Source organism: Protopterus annectens, chromosome 7.part0 (genome assembly GCF_019279795.1).
Source record: "Protopterus annectens isolate FY-2018-M chromosome 7.part0, PAN1.0, whole genome shotgun sequence".
Classification (NCBI taxonomy): Eukaryota; Metazoa; Chordata; order Ceratodontiformes; family Protopteridae; genus Protopterus; species Protopterus annectens.
Genome location: NC_056739.1, coordinates 1,195,096,129 through 1,195,112,615, shown reverse-complemented (window position 1 = coordinate 1,195,112,615; position 16,487 = coordinate 1,195,096,129). Strand labels below are relative to the sequence as shown.

Sequence of the window (16,487 nt, the reverse complement as noted above, 5' to 3'; positions counted from 1 at the left end):
TTCAAGTGGGGTCAGCCTTGCTGCGATCTCTTCGCATTGCCTTCCAACATGAAGTGCAGCGAGTTTTTCACTCTAATTCCTCCTTTGGGGGTAGCCCCCAGAGACTCTCTAGTCCATGCTTGGCCGCCCGGTCTTTGTGTATCCTCCACTTCCGCTTATGACAAAATTTTTGCAGAAAGCTCGCTGGTTGGGGATCACTATTATCCTCATAGCCCCATTCTGGCCTCGTCAGGTCTGGTTCCCCTGTCTGTGGTCTCATCTCATAGCTCCACTCGATCTCGGATCCCATTCCGGATCTGATTTCTCATCCCTTGGGAATGGCTCCTCCGAACCTGGATGGTCTCAAAACTCTCAGCTTTGGCTGATCCAGTTTCCCTAGATGCCAGGACTCCCGGTCTGTCTTCCCGAGTCAAGTCTATCCTGGTGGCGGCACACAAACCCTCTACCAGGAAGATTTTACAGTAGCAAAAGGAAATGTTTTTCCATTTGGGCTTCACGAAAGAACTTTGATCCTTTTACCGCTCCTATTCCAGCGGTCCTGGAATTCTTTATTTTTCAGCAAGGGGTCAGCTCCTCTACTGTGAAGGTTCAGCTGGCTGCCATTTCCATATTGGGGACAACTTTGATTCTCTCACTGTTACCAGAATTTGTAAGACCTTTCTAGAAGGCACTTTTCTTTTGAGACCCCCTGTTAGAAATTCATCCCCGCCGTGGGATCTGACCTTGGTTCTTCAGGCGTTGGTTGTGCCTCCGTTTGAACCCGCAGCTTCCGTTGATCTGAAGTTCTTGTCATGGAAGACTGCTTTTTTGGTAGCCATTACTTCAGCCAGGAGAGTGTCGGAGCTTCAGGCTCTCTGTATCAAACCTCCATACCTTGTGCTTCATAAGGATAGGGTGTCTCTCAGAACTAAACCCTCTTTTCTCCTTAAAGTTGCTTCCGAGACCAACATTAATCCGTCCATTAATTTGCCTGTCTTTTTCCCTAAAGTTGCTTCCGAGACCAACATTAATCCGTCCATTAATTTGCCTGTCTTTTTCCCTAATTTCCAGAACAAAGGAGAATATAAACTTCATTTGCTGGATGTTCAGACAGTTAAGTTTTTATTTGCACAGGACTGTCTTTCGTAAATCTGATCAACTTTGTCTCCTTTGCTAAGCCTTTTCTAGGGAAACCAGTTTCAAAGGTGACTGGCCAGGCGGATTTAGAGTTGTATCCTACAAGCATACAGAGAGTCTGGCTTACCAGAACCAATGGGAGTTCATGCTCATTCTAAGTGTTCCATGGCAACATCTGTTGCATTCTGGTCTAGAGTTTCCCTGGGTGACATTTTTTCAGCGGCTACCTGGGCGTCCTCTCACACCTTTATTTCGCATTATAAACTGGATTTGGTGTCTAGAGGAAGAGCTGCCTTTGGCTCTGCAGTGCTCCAGAATATCCTTCCTTAAGGGCCTCCCAAGATTTCGGGTAGCTGGGGACTCTGTCCCACAGATTGCTGATCAAATGAAGTTAACTACTTCAGATAAAGAAGTTATGTACTCACCATACCATTCCATCTGAATAGGTAAACTTCATTTGTCAGCAACTGTCCCTCACTCCTTCCCCCTGACCTTGATGGTTATTTAGCTGAGCTCGAGGTTCGGACTTATGAGTTTTACTTTGTCCTTGAGTCGGGTGTCTCAGGTTGTTAGTTTGTTTTGTTATTGTGTGCAGGTGTCAAACGCGATCTGAAGATTGGAAGGAGGTTGCAGTGTAGTATGGGTAAGGGGGAGGAGCTTGGAGCCTGGATCTTTTTTGCTTGGTATGCTGCCGGCTCAGATCAGTGTTGGATCCGTAACCCACAGGTTGCTGACAAATGGTTTACCTACTCAGATGGAACATTATGGTGAGTATATAACTTTTTTTAGTTTAACTTCTGGTTTTATTTTGGTTGTTAGAGCAATACTTGCCAGCAGAGTAGGGAATTATGTTGTTGAGATTTCTGTACTGCGAGTCCAGGCTGAGATGATGTTTGTGTGGTTTTTCATTAACTTTTTTTGAATGTTGACGTTTACTTTTCTCTCTGTTGCAGGACTTTGGCAGTCTCTCCAATCTTCAAGTCACTCAGCCCACTGTGGGAATGAGCTTCAAACCACCCAGAGGAGTCCTTTAAAATCTTGTACCATAGTGTTTAATAAAAATTAAAAAAGTATTTTAAGTTTTAGTTTATTTATCTTAAATGTGTATTAAGCAGCAGGTAATAGCCCTTTGCGGTGACATTCTAATATTGGTTGTCTCAACTGTTGTATAACCCCTTTATACTGTTTTGAATATGCAGCAGCTTGCAGTTTAATCTTTTTACCATAGTAATGTTTTTCGTGTGTCATAAGACATTTTTGCTTTGCACTTTTGTCCATTTTAAAATGGATGCAGGGCTGCCATTTATGATGGTAATTGGTAACATTCTGTAGATGGCAGAAAACTGTGTTGAAATAGTCAACGTTTGTCATATTTTTATTTAACATTTGATGTTGTGTTGTCCATATGTCAGCTTGGTACTTGCTGTTTGGGTTCGAAGCCAATCTTCGGCTCCGACTCTGCCGTATAGTATAGCTAGAGAGCTTTTACTGGCTTGAGGCTAGCCCCTATCCCAGCATGCCCAGCAGTAGTTACCCAGATCTCGTTTGCTGCTTGCAGTGTCGAGATTGCGAATACTGGCTCAGGCTAAGTTTTTCTATTTGTGTTTTTGAAGAAACATTTCTTATCTAACTTGTAATAGTAGTTGTCCCTTGTTTTTTGTACCTTCCCTATCCCGTCCGAGTGACTTGCATTTGTTGTGGACTAACTTTCTTTCTCTCTGGCCCTTTCTCCTCTTCTAAACCCGTTTAACTTAAGAGGGTTCTTCGTTCTTTCTTGCCTTCTTTCCAGTTTAGGGAGTTGCTGTTTAAGTTAGAGGCTCTCCTTGGGTGGGGAGTTCGCCGTTTTAACTTGGAGGCTTTCCCCCCTTTCTCTCTCCCTTTAAAAAAAAAAAGGGGGGGGGTTGTCTTATTGGCTAGATTTTCTTGTTTGTAGTGGTTTTGTTTCTTTGCCTAGCTTAAATACTGCTGTTTATTATGTCGAAAGACTCTCCCAAAGAATTGAAACCTTCAGGTTTCAAAAGGTGCGATTCGTCCTGTCAAAAGATGTCCCTTACGGACGGGTACATGAGTTGGCATGTGGTGTTTAGGACCTGTTCACCTGCAGGGTTCGTGTTCTATTTGCCATGCATTTAGAGTCCTGCAGGAAAGAAAAAAAGAGAAATTAATCTCAAGAGGTTTACTGAAGGGCCTCTGATGCTGCTATGGAGGGGACTCTGCCAACAAAAAAAAACTGGAGCAATCCAAGCCTGCATCCTCTTTGGCTCCAGGTTCGGATCCGTCTAAAGAGTAGGGCAAGCTAAAAGCAAAGTCTGACCCGACTGCCTGTTCTGACAAGACACACACCTACGGCTCCATTTGTTTTGGAGCCAGTGAGGTCTCACAAGCGATCCAGGACTCCTGCCTTTGGAATCTGTGGGATCTGCTCCACAGTCTCCTTTATTACAATCTGCGGCAGGCAGTCACTGGTCTTCAATCCATTCCTCTTTATCATCCAGGAGCCTCTTGGATGATTATGTGGAGAGGGTGGTGAAGAAGCTTTTTAGGACACCATCATTAGCTAAAATACTTTCGGGCCCATCCCAAACGGAAGTGGTGCCAACAGCCCAACCAACACCTGACACAATTCCTCCTCCGACTCCTCTGAGTTCAGAGCCAAAGTGTGTGGAAGTCGTAGTGGTGGAACTGTCGGATGTTCGTGTTTCACTGTTGCAGCCCTTACAAATGGGTTATCTGGCTCCCAGTAGCCCGCAGTCGGCCAGAATACCAAAGTCCTTGGTATATGATGTCGGCTGCCTCCGGATTAAGCCTGATGTCCGATACAAAAGCAGGCAGCCAACGTCATTTCCTCAGTCTTTCTTACCGCAAAGCTCGAACCAGAAGCAATTTGCACGAGTGCCTGTCGGCCGATGTACCTTTTTTGTAATTCAGACTTATAAAGTTGAAGACATCCTCAAGTAAGTACCCTGTTGGGGACTGACTCTTGCTTTAACGAATGTCAGAGAAAATTAACAACTGTCTTGCCTGTGGAAAAAACAGATTCCACATTGTGATTTTCATTCTTGCAGTATTACTTGTTTGGGCCTTGAGCACAACATCCCAAATTGTGATCTCTGTGCCTCTGTCAACCCGCATACCATACGCTGTAGGGCTAGTTTTTTGTATAAGCACTTTGGAGTTTGGCCTGAGTTTGTCGGTATGGTGTCCTCTGGTTTCCTGACTTCAGATGTTCCCAAGAAGCGTAAGGATAAGGACTGCAACAGGCCTAGGGTTAAATTAACCGACTACACTACTTTTACATTGGTTGTCAGTTCAGCGGTAGCCAGTGAGGCACTTCCTTTGCCCCTGCAGTCCGCGGATGTTCAGCAGCAGGTGTCTTCGGAGGCCTTGGCTGAGCCTTCCGTTTGCAGGCTTCTGATTTGCCCTCAGACTCTCCGTGTCTGGCTCTGGGACTGCTAAGCAGGTGCCGGCTTTGGAGGAGCCTCTTCTCCACTCGGAGACCAGATCTAGACAAACACTTTGGCGGTGGCTAGGACTCCCAAGTCCCTCCGGCTTTCTAGCAGGCCTCCCAGCCGAAAATCTACCCCTAAACAGGCGCGGGCCTCCCCTCCGTTGCCTCAGGCTCAGATGGTTAAGATGGCTAGTGATCTCTTGACTCTCTTATCAGGGGCTCTCAGCCACCACCTTCTAAAGAGGGCTAGGGAATTGTCCCTGGATGTTTTGTCTGCCTCAAACTCAGAGGGTTCCAGTGCCTCTGCTGATGGAGGGACACTCTGCTCTTTTCTGGTTTTGAGGATTCTGATGCTGAAGACTCTATCCCTTCAGCCTCTCCCCCTGAAGATTTCTTGTTTGTGAATGCTCTGAATACCCTCAGAGAGCTTTTCAGATGGGAAAGTCAGGACTATCCTCAGTCTAAGAAGTGGATTAGGGAATTCTTGGATTAAGCTTTTAGCTATTCCTCCAGTTTTAGAAGTTGTTGATGTTTTCATGGAAAATTCTTTGACTCCTAATTCTGTTCCTCCTGCTCCCAGAAAGCCTGATGGGTATTGTAGGGTTCCTGATTCTCATCCGTTCCTTTTCAGAAATACTACTGCTGATCCAGAGATTTCTCATGGCCCTAAGGGTGTTAAGGCCACTGTTGCAAAAAATCTTGTTCCTTCTGACAGGGAATCTAGAGCCTTAGACAGATGGGTTAAAAAGGTTTATACTTCTTCCACCCTTGCTATTGGGTCTGTTAATTGTCTCTCATATGCTTAAGTATCAGCAACATACTTTGGAGGCCATTAAGGCGAAAATTGCTGGTGTTCCTTCCCTGATGAAGAATAAGGACATGCAAGACTTATTGAATTCTGCCACTCTCTGGTTAATAAACATTCTCTACATTGTGGATTTGACACTTTGGAGGCTTCTTGCAGAGCAGCGGCCACTGGTTCTTTTATCAGAAGGCATGCTTTGCTCAAGGAACAGTCCCTTTCTGAACCTGTAAAATCTAAATTACTGGATGTGCCCTTGCATAAGGACAATCTTTTTGGAAGCAAAGCAGAAGTGTTTAAGTTGGATGATAAGGCTAAGTCTATGCAAACTGTTAAGGACTTCCTGCAAGTTCAGCCGCCTCATTTTAGCAGGCATTACCCTTCTAAGAGTTGGACTTTTACTGACCCTAGTAAACAAGGTCACACTAGATCTGTGGGCTACAGGTCACCCCTCAAAAGGCAAAACACTGGCAGACTTAATCTTCAAAATCAAGGAGTTCTAAGCAAACTTCCCAAGGCAAGCATTCTCAGTGATTCAGGCCTTACCTTGCTTGCCTCTGCGGGCCCAAGGTTTCCTTTGGGGGGAAGGATAGCCATTTTTGCAGACGCCTGGCACACTATCATGGATGACAAATGGGTACTAAAAATGGTCTCCCAAGGCTACAGATTCTCCTTTCACACCTTCCCGGTGGTCCTAGGATTCCCAGATATTCCCCCACTTCAGAGGGCAGAAGCAGAAAAACACGTTTCTTTGCTAAGCCTGAGAGCAATAGAGTGAGTTCCTGCACTTCATATAGGCCAGGGTTTTTACTCAAGACTTTTCCTGGTCCCCAAAAAAGGGGGCACTTGGCACCCTATTCTGGATTTGTCCATTCTAAACACTATTTTGGTGAATACCAAATTCAAAATGCTCACTCTTCAGCTGTTGCTGCCAATGCTGGCCAAGGATTCCTGGCTGGTGACTTTGGACCTAAAAGAAGCTTACATGCACATCCCTACAAGGGAAAGCTGCAGGCAATTCCTTCGTTTCAGGGCAGGGAACAGGCACTTCCAATTCTTTGCACTGCCTTTTGGCTCATCTACTGCTCCCAGAGTTTTTACAAAATGTCTGGCTCCAGTCATTGCCTTTTGCAGACAGACATTCAAATTTACCCTTACTTGGATTGCCTTATTCAAGCAAACTCTCCAGAGCAACTTCTAAAGGATTTGGACTTTGTGAAGAACCTCCTCACCTCTTTGGGCTATACAGTCAACTAAAAGAAGTCAAAATTGATACCCATCAGAGAGCGTGTACTCCTGGCAGCGAGTCTGAACACAGCCGCCCAGATGGTATCTCTCCCTTAAGAGAAACAGATGGATCTTTCAAATTACTTCAAGAAACTGGCAAGCATGACCCAGCTTTCTGCAAGGCAATTCCTGCAAGCCCTGGTGTTCATGGCTTCGTGTGTTCTGATTCCATATGCCAGACTGCATATGAGGAAAATGCAATGGTACCTCAAACCTTTGGTGTCAACACACACAGGATTTGGACTTGATTCTTCCTCTGATTCCCTGCTCTGTAGACAGAGTTCCTTTGGTGGGCAGTGGCATGTGCACAGAACAAAGGCTTACCTTTCTGTCCACCTCCTGCCAACCAGGCTCTCACCATGGATGCCTCGGATTACGCTTGGGGAGCATATCTAGAGAGCACATGCATTCAGGGAGGTTGGAGCTATCAGCAAGGTCAATTGCACGTAAATCTGAAGGAAATGATGGCAGTTCAGCAGGCCATGATGGCTTTCGAGCATCTTCTCTGTCCTGGTACTCTTCTAGTCGGGACAGACACCACTACAAATGTGGTACATCAACAAGCAGGGTGGGAATCACTTACCCCCCACCCCCCTGTGCAGACAAAGCATGAGACTATGGTCCATGGCAGCTTCTGTGAGCATTCATCTGATAGCCCAGTTTCTTCCAGGAAGGCTCAACACCTTGGCAGACTGGTTGAGCAGGCAGTTCCTGGATCCTCACAAGTGGCAACTAAAGACAATCTTTCAGCGCATTATTCAGTGTTGGGGCACTCCCTAGGTGGATCTCTCTTCTCCAACCAACCACCTACTTCCAACTTTTTGCACCAGGGATCATCACGACGAGGCTTGGAAAGTGGATGCTCTGTCCTTCCTTTGGGTACAGCTGTCGGTCTATGCCTTCCCTCCTCTGCCTCTTCTTCCCAGAGTGCTGTTAAAGATAAGGGACGAAAAACCAAGGGCCATCATAGCTCCAGACTGGCCCGGGCAGCATTGGTATTCACTTCTTCGCAGTCTCTGCCAGTCTGTCTTGGTGCAGGACTGAGAATAGATTCTGCATCCTCACCTTCAGACTCTGCATTTGACTGCCTGACTCATTAACCATTCTCAACAGGTGGTTGAGGTCCTTCATGAGGCCAGGAGGCCTAGTACTAGGAAATCTTATGCAGATTAAGTGGAAAAGATTCTCTATTTGGATGCAGACTAGAGGAGAAGATCCATCTCCACCTTTTCTTCCTCTGATTCTTTATCTGGCAGGTTTACTTAATGGTGGACTTACCTTCTCTTCTATCAAGATTCATGTTTCAGCTATTTCTGCTCACTGTTCCTTTTGAAAAAAACATTTTCTCTCATCCCCTGATGAAACAGTTCCTCAGGGGAGTTGGCAATTTAAAGCCTCCCAGAAGGGCACCTACTCCTGCTTGGGATCTTAATTTTGTGCTTGAGAAACTTACTTTGCCTCCCTTTGAGCCTGCTGCCTCAGCAGATTTGAAGTTTCTCTCCTGGAAAATAACTAACTTTTCTTTTGGCCATTATTTCAGCTAGAAGAGTATCTGAGCTGCAGGCCTTGATGGCAGTAGAGCCTTTTATTACTTTCCATGTGGATCGAGAGAGTCCCTTGGGACCAACCCTTTTAATGCCTAAGGTGGTTTCTAGCCTGACTCTCAACCAGTTGTCCACCTGCCTACCTTCTTTCCTAATCCTCAGAACAGAGGAGAAAGGTTGCTGCATTCACTGGATGTGCATAGGCAACATAGATTTTACCTGGACAGGACTAAAGCTTGGCTCCATCTGCCTCCGAGCGGTCTCCCTTGGTTCGGAGGAAGTCTCCCAGCTTCTTCAGGACTGGAGATTCTTTTTGTTTGGGACCGCGATGCCTTCTAGGTGGTGAGCATGCTGTCTGCTTGAGACAGCTCCACCCTCTGCTCCATTGGCTCCTTTGCCTTCGATGCAGGTGTCTGCTTCCGAACCTCCCCTCCACCCCAAGAGTAGGGAACCCATGCTCCAGGACATCCCATTAGGTGATCCCACCTCCGAAACCTCCCCTGAGTAGCCTTTGGAAGAGGCCCTTCGGAAGAGGACTCGCAAGTGGAAGCATGTGGATTTCAAAGTCTGTCTGATGTCAAGGACTCTAGAATGACTCAGAAGTGTCCCCTCTGACATCTTAGAGATCCTTAGGGGGTGACTGGAAGTCCCTTTTCCCCCATCTGAAGACTACTCCGTGTACCTGGATGCTTTCGGTTTCCGACCCTCCACCTCTTGGGTATCTCCTCCTTGCGACCCACTATATTGCACGTAGTGAGTCGAAAGGCGTGGAGTTCTCCAGACACTATGGAACCAGTTCTGCGGAGTCGCAATAAATTCATAACTGCCCTTGAAGACGGACTCTTCTTATCCAAAGATGTTCCACTTGATGCTATGGTGTTGGTAACAGCCACCAAGAAGGAATTAACAAACTTCATCTGACAGTCTGCCAAATAAAGTCTTGTATGATGGACAGGTATGAAGCGTATGTTTTCTTAGGTGTCCTTTATACTCTGGTCGCGGAACTATTTCTCCCACTTTACAAGGCTTCAAAAGGATCTCAGAGTTGAGACCTTACAGGATCCTACAGCTGCCGGAGCCTCAGACAGGGTGGCTTCTCCGCTTGCGACCTTGACTTCAGTGGTCAACTCCTTCATGCGGCTAATTTCTTTCACAGCTGATGGGGCAAGCAGGACAGCAGGCACAGGAGTAGCCTTACACAGACACTCCTGGATGTGACTTCGTCATTTTCTGGATCCCTTCAAGTCTTCCTTTACTAACACCCCCTTCGGCTCGTCCTTGTTCAAGCCTCAGGTTAGACTCTTACCAGGTGTAAACAGGATGGCAAAACTCTGCCTTGGGAGTACTGCTCCATCTAGACCTTATCCTAAAGGCCAGAAGAGCGGAAAAATGCAGTTCTGGAAATCTTGGGGAGCTTCGCCTAACGTGGAGTTTTCCCCCAGGGGCAGAGTGGGAAATAACAGAAGATCTTGCGGGGGGGGGTGGGGGTCCGCAGAATCAAGGTGACAGATGCCTTCTGTGGTAGGCTCTTCCAGCACTCATGAAGGAAGGCCCAACTGTCAGACTCAGGAGACAGTTTGGGGGGGGGGGTGATTAGCCTTGTACCCAAAAGCTTGGCAAACAATCACAGAAGATACATGGGTGCTATCAACAATATCACTTTCTCTCAACTTCCACTGTCAAAGAAAACTCTCTATCCCAGGTGTTCCACCCAGTCTTTGGTATCCAGCAAACCTAGAGGTTCAAAGGTTGCTAAGAGAGTCATCCATGAAGTCCCCCGCAGACCAAATCTGATCCAGAACTTACACCAGGTCCTTTTTCGTTCCAAAGGAAACGGGACTGGAGACCCATGTTGGATCTCATTAGACTGAACAAATCAGTGAAAACCAAACTTCAGGATGGTAACACTGCAGTCCAGCCTTCCCTTTCTGGGACAGGACAATTGGATGTGCTCTCAATCTCCAGGATGAGTGCTACCACACACAAATGGACAGACTCGGAGATATCTACACTTTCAGCTGGGAGCCGGTCACTATCCATTCAGAGCTCCTGCCCTTTGGTCTCACCACAGTCCCCAGGGTGTTCACCAAATGCATGGCAGTAGTCTAGGATTCTGGGTGTTTCCATATCTGGATGACTGGTTTCTTGCTGCCACCACCAAGCATCAACTAATCAAGACAAGGGAATCCACAATTTGCTCTTTTTCTTAACTAGGGATCACAAAGAACTACGAAAAGTCTGCCTTGACATTACCTTTATATAGGGGCAGATTTAGACAAGGGCCATGATAGCAAAGCTGCCTCAAGAAAGAGTATTAAAGATCCGTCTGCAAGTTGCAATGCTGTTCATATAAGCAAATCCAGGCAAGATTAGTCTTCAAGGTCCTAGGTTGTAAGGCAGCGGCAATCACTCGCCATGACAATTGTACAGTGGCTCCTATTTGCACAATGGTCATTCCAGGATATACCCATGTCACATCAGATTCTGATCTTGGAATCCTTCAAAAAGGATCTGGAGTGGTGGCTTCACTCCCCTATGGTAACCTGTAGCCACAGTGACCAAGGGAGCTTCTTTGGGTGGAGGAGGCATTATCTGGGACAGACTGTTCAAGGGACGTTGCAGAAACACTAGTACCACTTGCACATCAATGTCCTGGAGATGAGTGGTGCTTCTGGTGTTGCAAGCACTTCAGGACTCTACCTACAAGGACTATAGCAATTGAGACTGACAATGTCTGTAGTATGGTACATCTACGAACAGGATGGGAACCAGATCTTACCCATTGTGTCGAGAGGCTCTGAGTTTAATGGGCAATGTTTTCTAAACGCTTTCTAGTTGCAACGCATGTCCTGGGGAAATAAAACGTGATAGCGGACTAGCTCATTTGGGCTATCCTGATGCCTCACAAGTGGTCCCTGAAACAGGGAGTTGTGGAATTGATTTTTCGCAAGTGGGGCCAGCCATGCTGTGCCCCCAAACAACAAATGCAGCAACTGCTTTGCCTTAGTCCCACCACTGGGACAATCACCCAGTGATGCACTTGTTCACGATTGGCCCCAGTACTGCTTTCCCCTGGCCCCCAAGGTTCTTCAGAAGACTGTCGTTGGGTTGCATGCTAATCCTCATTGCCCCTTACTGGCCTCGTCAGATATGGTTCCCATTCGTTGGACCTCACCTGTGGAGTGAGCCTTGGATCCTGGACCCAGCACCCAGATCTTTTGATGCATCAGTCGGGGACTCTCCTTTCTTCCAGCCAAACTCACAGCTTGGTTTTTGCACTTCCAGTCTTAGCCAGGCTTCCTGATGTTTCTCCCAGCAGTTCAGTGCGTTTTGATTTCCCCCCATAAGCCCACTACTAGGAAACTTTATGCTAGTAAATGGAAGAGGTTCTCTTGTTGGGCAAGCAAAAATCAGGTTGATCCCTTTACTGCTCCCATTTCTAAGATTCTTGAATTTCTTGCTGAAACCTTTGAGCGAGGAGCAGCTGCAGCTACTATCAGAGTTCTGTTAGCTGCCATTTCTAATTTCCATATGGGAGAAATGGGGTCCAATGTCATGTCTCATAAGCTATGCAAGGCGTCCAAGAGAGCCCCCCCAGATCTAAGTTTAGATCTGAAGTAGGGACTTCATTTGTCAGCAACCTGTGGGTCTTGGATCCAATATCGGATCCGAGCCGGCAACTTGTTTCATAGCTAATGGATCTGAGCTCCTAGCTCCTCCCCCTCTCATAATCCCCTGCCAACCCTCCATGACCTCAGATCTAGTTTGCCGCGCTTGTGGATGGCTGGATTCTTTTGAGCTCTTGGCGAATTTGTCAGTTATAAGTGTGATTTTATTCAACTTTCCTCTATCGTTAACTTTAAAAAGTGTGTAAGAGTCAGGTTCCCTGTATTTTATATTTTTTTATATAGTTTTTTCCCTCCCTTCGCTGGTCGTGTGTGTTTGTGCAGCACTTTTTTCTTCAAGTATGGCTGAGGCCCCAAAAGCCATTTTTTCAAAATGTACCCAGTGTGGCCATAAGCTCTCCCCGGCTGATGGCCACACTCTGTGCGTTCGGTGCCTTGGGGTTGAACACCTCTCCTCAGGTTGTACCATTTGTGCAGCGTTCAACCCCAGGGCACTGAAAGAGCGGAGGTCGAAGCTGGTCCTGGCGGGATTTTAGCCCCCGGACTCTGCTCTGGCCTCCGCTGCTCCCGTGGCACTACCACAGGCTGTGGTCATTGCCACTCCTGCCCCCCTTTCTCCGACCGGGACTCAAACTCCCGCTAAAGCGCCGGAGGACAGGGAGGCTAGGAGGGAGAAACTGAGGGAGCACCACAAGCGGCGGGCCGAGGCCTCTGCTTCGGCCCCACCAGCTAAGCTGGCTTCTCCCTCCACAGCTTCTAGGTCTCCTCCTCCTCGGCTCCGATCTCCTTGCTTCTGTGTCTGAGCCGGGGGTGGGTCTGCTTCGGATCCGACCCTGCCCTCGAGTATGTCTGATCCGACCTCTCTGAGCCGTGGGCCGAGCTTCGGATCCGAGGGATTCAGTGTGCCTTCAGCTCCGTCCAGATCGGAGCACACTAGTCCTTCGGATCCGATGGTCTCGGCGCCGGCTCCGATCCCTTCATCGGATCCGAGTGGGAGTCTGCTCTTGGAGCCCAGGGAGAGCAGTTCCCCCTCTGTCGTCGATGTAGTGGAGAAGGCTCTGTCGAGAGTATCCGGCCCTCCGGCCCTTGTCTCTGCTCCACCCTGCACTCCCTCTCTGCTGGGCCAGGCTTCCATCACCCGGCCTGAGGGACAGCCTGCTTCAGTGTCCCAGGTTGTTCCATTGGAACAGGACGTTGCTGGCGAGACCTCCTCAGACGCCCCCCCGAGGCAGTGCCTCGCAAGCACAAGTGCAAGAGGAGGCACATGGACTCCCCTGAGTCCTTAACTGAGGACACAGACTTGGATGAAGGGGAAGGCTGCCCAAGATCACCCCCTGAGGATGTCTCCTTTGGAGACATCATGGAAATGCTTAGGATCAGAGGTGGGTGGTCTGCCCCCAAGGCTTCCTCAGAGTCCGTGTTTCTGGAGGCATTTGAAGCAGGCCCATCTACCTCTTGGGTGTCCCCTCCGGCCGACCCCCTGGTGGACCTTATTACCACCAGGGTGTGGAATGACCTGGACACTGTGGGGCCAGTCCCCAAACGTCTGTACAGGATACTGAGCCCCCCCCCCCCCGCAGACCGGTCACACTGGAGCAAGGGTCCCCTCATAGATGCCATGTTGACAGCGGCAGCCACGAAGAGGGAACTAGCTCAGGAGTCCCACCCGATGGATCGCTTAGGGAAGCGAGTTTTTAGTTCAGCGACCTTTTCGGTAAGGTGTCTGAACTATATGGCAACGTCATCAGGATGCAGTGGGATCTTATCAAAGAATGCGCTGCCCCCCCCCCCCCCCCCCCCGAGTCCATGTCGGCGGAGGACAAAAACAGTTGTACTCCACCCGAATGGCCACTCTGAGATCTAGTTCAAATACCTCTATGCGGCTATTGTCCCATGCCACCGAGGGAGCCGCTAGAGCTAGCGGAGCGGGCATAGTCACGAGACATCAGGCCTGGCTCCGTCATTGTGACTTTGCTGAGCCTTTTAAAGCGTCCTTTGCGAACGCCCCTTTCGATGGTTCTGCCCTGTTGGGCAAAACAGTTCGCGAGACACTAGTCCCCGAGCGAGAAGGACGGGAAGACGTCTGCCGTCTGAGTCCGCTTCTCTGCTCTCCAGCGGCCCTTTTCGAAGAACCGAAAGGGTCAGCAGAAGATGTGGTTCCAGAAATCGCAACACTCCCAACCAGTCCTTCCGTGGCAGAGGAGGACAGGGAAGACTCCGCCCCAGGGGCAGAGGGGCTCCGAGGAACTTTAGGTCCAGAGAACCTTTCTCTGACCGGCCCACGCAGCAGCCTTGAAGGGTTGCCCGGCTGCTCCACTCTGGAGGCAGTTGGGCGCTTTAGCGGCATGGGAATCCATCATGACAGACCGCTGGGTGCTTCTAATTATATCCAGAGGATACAAAATTCCATTACTTCATGTCCCCAAATTCAAGAACCTCCCCGATGTACCACCCGATCAGAGGGAGGCTTCAGCCCCAGAGATTCAGCATCTGCTAGAAAAAAAGAGCCATCCAGCCCATCCCCCAAGACCAGCTCGGATTAGGGTTCTACTCCAGGTTCTTTTTGGTGCCAAAAAAGACGGGGGACTCGAGACCAATTCTAGTCCTTTCCCGTTTGAATCTGTCGGTAACCAAGGAAAAATTCTGAATGGCCACTCTTCAATCTATTCTTCCCCTTCTAAGGGAGAATGATTGGATGTGCTCTATAGACCTCAAGGATGCGTACTACCACATTCTAATGGACAGACCATCCAGGCGTTTCCTCCGCTTCTGGCTGGGAGCCAGTCACTACCAGTTCAGGGTCCTTCCCTTTGGCCTCACCACTGCCCCCAGGGTGTTCACCAAGGTGTTAGCAGTGATAGTGGCCCACCTGAGACTCCAGGGAATGCAGGTCTTCCCGTATCTGGACGACTGACTCCTGACTGCCCCAACAAGGCATCTACTTTGCTCAGCCAGAGATTTCTTTCTCCGCCTAGCCCCCCAATTAGGCATCACCATCAATGCCATCCAAAAAGTTCACGCACGCGGGACAACGTGCACAGCCCCAGAAAACGTATTAGAACACAAAATGGGCCAGCACATCATGGATTGTGCGATAATTTATTAATAAATCAAATTATAATGGTTGTAAGCCAATATTGGCAGTAAATTTAATGCCAAAAGAGTTGTTCAAATATGCTACAAAATCAGACAACTGGTCCACTTCTCCACGCCACACCATCCAACAGTCATCTAGATATCTACGCCAGATATCCAGATGCTGAATATGTGTATTACGCTGAACATCATTTATAAATGTTGCTTCATAATATCCCATAAAAAGATCTGCGTATATGGGAGCAAATGATGCCCCCATTGCTGTACCCTTAATTTGCCAATATGCTTTCCCTTGATAGTAAAAAATATTTTTACGTAACACAATTTCTGTCAATTTTATCAAAAAATGACATTATATACCATATATATTTATATGTAGGTGTTCAGCATCACTTGCTTTTTTATGTTAAGGTGATAGAAAAATTATGAATACTAAAGAGTTAATCTATCTTTGTTTGTCACAGATGTGTATGTCCCTTTAAGGACTCTAGTATATATACACCTAAGTGGATATGGTGGAAACTTTTACTAATTAATTGTGGTAGCATTGATAGAGGCTTTTTGTAGCCGAAACCGGTTTGCTTTTGGTCTTTATAATGGCTTACAACCATTATAATTTGATTTATTAATAAATTATCGCACAATCCTTGATGTGCTGGTCCATTTTGTGTTCTATCACCATCAATGCCGACGAATCTTTTCTGGCCCCGACGCAAGTCATAGAATTTATAGGAGCCAGAATAGACACCAGAGATCTACGAGCCTTCCTGACGTCGGAACTACTACGGAATTTGCAACTTCATGTGCGGGCCATCCTCCAGTCAGAAGCACCACCGGCGGAATTGGTCCTGAGGGTGCTGGACTCCATGGCGGCAGCGATGACGCTCCTTCCATTCGCCCGTCTGAACATGAGGGTACTGCAGTGGACCCTTCTAGTACAATGGTCCTTTCTGTCCTTTCCTCTCCATCACCCCATCGCTATCAGCAAGGCTTGCAGGAGGGCCCTATTATGGTGGCTTCATGTTCTGGATCTCCATACGGGCAGACCCTTCTGCACCTCTCGCCACGGTGACCACGGACGCCTCACGCCTCGGGTGGGGAGGGCATTATTCAGGCAGGACCGTCCAAGGCACGTGGAACGATACAGAGACCTCCCTGCATATCAACGTTCTAGAGATGAGAGTGGTGCTGTACGCATTGCAAGCACTTCAGAATCTCCTCCCCCTAGGAACTATTGCAATTCAGTCGGACAACATGTCTGTTGTCTAGTACATCAACAAACAGGGGGGAACCAGGTCTTACCCTCTATGCCACGTAGCCATGAGAGTGTGGGAATGGGCGATTTCCATCAACCGCTTTCTGATTGCAATGCACATTCCGGGGCGGGCCAACATCCTAGCGGACAAACTCAGCCGCACCCTTCTTACCCCTTACGAGTGGTCTCTCAACCCACTAGTAGCGAAGCAGATATTCGCAATATGGGAGCAACCCTGCTGCGATCTTTTTGCCTCTCCCTCAAACACCAAATACGACAATTTCTTCACTCTGATTCTCCCTCCAGGGGAAAC

At 48.1% G+C, this 16,487-nt stretch overlaps 1 protein-coding gene across 1 annotated transcript in view; it reads left to right on the top strand.

The window, feature by feature from the left end:
• Nucleotides 1-2,189, top strand: part of RPS17 (ribosomal protein S17) — a 95,501-nt gene extending 93,312 nt beyond the window's left edge. Inside the window, exon 5 of the mRNA XM_044077807.1 lies at nucleotides 2,070-2,189. Within this exon, the coding sequence (XP_043933742.1) occupies nucleotides 2,070-2,150 (81 nt within the window). The 3' untranslated portion in view covers nucleotides 2,151-2,189. The remainder of the gene's footprint in view (nucleotides 1-2,069) is intronic.
• The last annotated feature ends 14,298 nt before the right edge of the window (nucleotides 2,190-16,487 follow it).